Source organism: Budorcas taxicolor, chromosome X (genome assembly GCF_023091745.1).
Source record: "Budorcas taxicolor isolate Tak-1 chromosome X, Takin1.1, whole genome shotgun sequence".
NCBI classification, from domain to species: Eukaryota; Metazoa; Chordata; class Mammalia; order Artiodactyla; family Bovidae; genus Budorcas; species Budorcas taxicolor.
The window spans coordinates 27,655,209-27,658,750 of NC_068935.1; the positions used below are offsets into that span (position 1 = coordinate 27,655,209).

The 3,542-nt window shown below is 53.0% G+C and overlaps 1 protein-coding gene across 1 annotated transcript; it reads left to right on the forward strand.

Annotated features, from left to right (window-relative positions):
- The first annotated feature begins 2,103 nt into the window (after positions 1-2,103).
- ZCCHC12 (zinc finger CCHC-type containing 12) lies at positions 2,104-3,309 on the forward strand. The gene has a single exon (XM_052663793.1). It carries the CDS (start codon positions 2,104-2,106, stop codon positions 3,307-3,309), a length of 1,206 nt encoding a protein of 401 aa, XP_052519753.1.
- The last annotated feature ends 233 nt before the right edge of the window (positions 3,310-3,542 follow it).

Consider the following 3,542-nt stretch of genomic DNA (forward strand, 5'->3'; position numbering starts at 1 on the left):
ACTCTGCTGTACAGCAGAAACTAACATAGCATCGTATAGAAACTAAACGCCAATTAAAAAAATACAAAACCCCCCAACTCTAGCCCTAGTAAGTCAGAATCTCCCACAGGCCAGGCCCAGGAATCTGCATTTCCAACGAGCACCCCAAAATGATTGAGGCAGCCAGCCTTGCACACATCCTTTAGTGAGTATTGGTTAAAGAGTCTGAGGGCCCAAGTCCCCTCACTGTTAAATGGACGCAGTACTGTCACCTCCTTCACAGTTAAAAAAAAAAAAGTCTGTGCAAGGTATTTGCACAAAGAAAACGCTAACGCTTTTATTTTCCACTTCCCCAATACAAAGGTGAAGAACTTTTATTGCTGATTTGACTTGGATTCCGCCTCATGTTTAATGCACCTGGCTCCAAGACCCAAAGTTGAGCCGAAAGAGAGAGGGAGAAGGGAAGACTCGAGAAAACTCCTCCAGTTCCCACAACCAAGTCGCACTTGACCTCACGGGGACCTGCTGCTTATCGCCACCCTCCACCGCGGGCGCACATTTGTATCCCGCCCTAGGCTGCGCGGCAAGCCCGCCCCCGCGCCCCGCTGATTGGCCGCGCCCGTCACGCTCTTTTGTCTCCTTTAGCTGAGGATAAAAGCTGCCGCGGCTGCCGTGGGAACCGTGCTGTCTCGACTCGGCTACCAGTCTCAGGGCGGCAGTGCGAAGCAGCTTCATCGGGTGGTCCCGGCTAGCTCAGCGGCTGAGGAGGCGCCCATCCTTTTCCCCTGTAGGGCCGCGGAGACCGAAGGTGGAGACGCAGCTGTCGACACCAGAGCGTCCGCTGCCCACCAGCCCAACACAGGTAAAGAAAGGGGGGCAAGATTGCTCCGCGCGGAGAGAGGAGGGGGAAGCCCTACCAGGACTGGTGGCTCCTAGTTTAGGGAATCGAGGGTTGCGCGGCAGGGGAAGGAGCCCTCCCGCGGCCTGGCTGCGCTGAGGGAGGAGGTGGGGTTCCACTGGATGCTGCCGAATGGGTAGGATTTGCCTGGACTGAGAAACGGGGCGTTTTAAGGGGGAGGTGGCAAAGGGCGCGTTTGGGAGGTGGGAGAATCGCAAACTGCCTGCCTTGAACCCCCTTTGCATCTCCTCATCCCTTCCGGCGGGAGGAATATGTGGATGTGCGTCTCCAACTCCGATGTTCTTTCTCGGTGGCAGGCGATCAGAGCCAAAGCTGAACTTGAATTCTGTGCGGCTGATTACAGAGCTGGTAGGACGACGATTTCCCCGGGGGAAATGGAATGGGGGGCCTTCTTTGGCTTGTGTTCAGAAGGTGGGAGAAGGAGTTTTCCACCTGGCTACTGCAGAGGCGGGTGAAGGGTGGGGGGCGGGGAGGAGGAAGCGGGATGAGGAATGAGGCTGTTTCTGACCCTTCCCCTCCCTGCCATGCCCTCTGCGGTGGCGCAGTCTTGACTCCCTGAGGTCCCGGATCGGCGACCCTCGGTGGACAACGATCGGTTGAAGCCCAGAGGCGAGCTTTCCCACCGAGGCCACAGGTTGCAGAAGCTGGAAGTAAAATAAAGGCGCGCACTTGCTCCTGAGCTCCTGTAAGAATCTGAGAAATAGCGGGGCGGGGTGGGGGGTGGACTTTAAGAAGGGGGTGTGGTTGAGACCGGAGACCAAGAGGTTAATGAGATCTTATTTATTCCCACAAAGCTGTGACCGCAGTGCTCTATTTTGAGAGCGCACTATCCTCTCCATACACTATTACACTTAGAAGCAACAGTTGCCGTCCCTCTTGAAGGAACGGAGGGAAGGGATAGAAGTGGCTGTAAAAAGCATCCTGCTAACAGGAGACACCGGCTGGCTCCGTGAGGTTGTAATTAATTGCCAGTCTCCTGGGGGATATTTTTAGGGTAGTGGGCAGATATAAAATGTACTGTAGGATATTCAGGAAGGGAAAAAATAACCCCTGCTCCCATTTTTTGTTTTGTTTCGTTTGTTTCCTTTTTACAGTTCCTACTGAGATTAGGAGGACGACAGAACCCCCCAGCACGCCTGCAGATTAGGCTTTTTGTAAAAGCCTGAGCATCTTGTTAACATTTAGAGACCCAGTCATCGTCCGTCATGACTAGCATCATTGCGCGCGTGGGTAACAGCCGGCGGCAGAACGCATCCTTGCCACCTTGGGCCCATTCTATGCTAAGGTCTCTGGAGAGGAGTCTTGGTCCTCTAATGGCCATCCTGGCAGAGAGAAACCTGAAATTGTTCTCGGGGAGGGTGGTGCCAGCCCAGGGGGAAGAAACTTTTGAGAACTGGCTGATCCAAGTCAATGAGGTCTTGCCAGATTGGAATATGTCTGAAGAGGAAAAGCTCAGGCGCTTGATTAAAACCCTGAGGGGCCCCGCGCGGGAGGTGATGCTTTTGCTGCAGGCGGCCAACCCCAACCTCAGCGTGGCAGATTTCTTGCACGCCATGAAATTGGTGTTTGGGGAGTCTGAAAGCAGTGTGACTGCTCATAGTAAATTTTTTAACACCCTGCAGGCGCAAGGGGAGAAAGCCTCCCTTTATGTGATCCGTTTAGAGGTGCAGCTCCAGAATGCTATTCAGGCAGGCATCATAGCTCAGAAAGATGCCAACCAGTCTCGCCTGCACCAGTTCCTTTTAGGGGCCGAGCTGAATGGGGACCTGCACTTCAGGCTGAAGAATCTTCTCAGGATGTATGCAAATGAGCAGGAGCGTCTCCCCAGTTTCCTGGAGTTAATCAGGATGATAAGGGAGGAAGAGGATTGGGATGACACTTTCATTAAACAGAAGCGGGCCAAGAGATCTGAGTCAGTAGTGGCAAGGGCAACTAGCCCAGTGGCATTTGGGGGCTCCCCACGCATAGTGATTGATAATAAAGACTGTAATGTGATCGAGATAGATGATACCCCCGATGACTCAGATGAGGATGTGATCCTGGTGGGGGAGTCTCAGGACCTTCCACTTTCATTCTCGGATTCTTCTCCCCCCAGACGCAGGGCCAGACCTCAGGATCAAGTGCTAATCATTGATTCCCCCAACAATTCCCAGCTTCCATCTCCTTGCACCAGTGGGGGTTCTGGGTATAAGAATGATGGTCCTGGGAATATGCGTAGAACCAGGAAGCGAAAACACACAATTCGTTGTGCATATTGTGGTGAAGAGGGCCACTCAAAGGAATCCTGTGACAATGAGAGCAACAAGGCCCAGATATTTGAAAATCTGATCATTACCCTGCAGGAGCTGGCACATACCGAGGAGAGGTCAAGAGAGGCCCCTGTTGAACCCAGCGACCCTTTTGAGCAGTGAGGTGCTAGCCCCCAGCTTTAAGTGAACCCTAACCTATATGCAGAGTCCAGCAATGGGAAAAATGAGGGGGAGGATGCTTCTAATCACATAATCCACAAAGCAGCTTTCTTTTGGGATGGAGGATGAATATTGGTATAGTGGGGGGAAATGGCCTGACCTCCATCCTTGCTACTAATCCCCTGCTGCCTGAGGGTCTACCCTCTGCGTGCACCCCTTTCCTTGATGCCTTTATT

Coding starts and splice junctions, on each gene's coding strand:
- ZCCHC12 (XM_052663793.1), top strand. CDS start 2,104: ATGACTAGCATCATTGCGCGCGTGGGTAACAGCCGGCGGCAGAACGCA.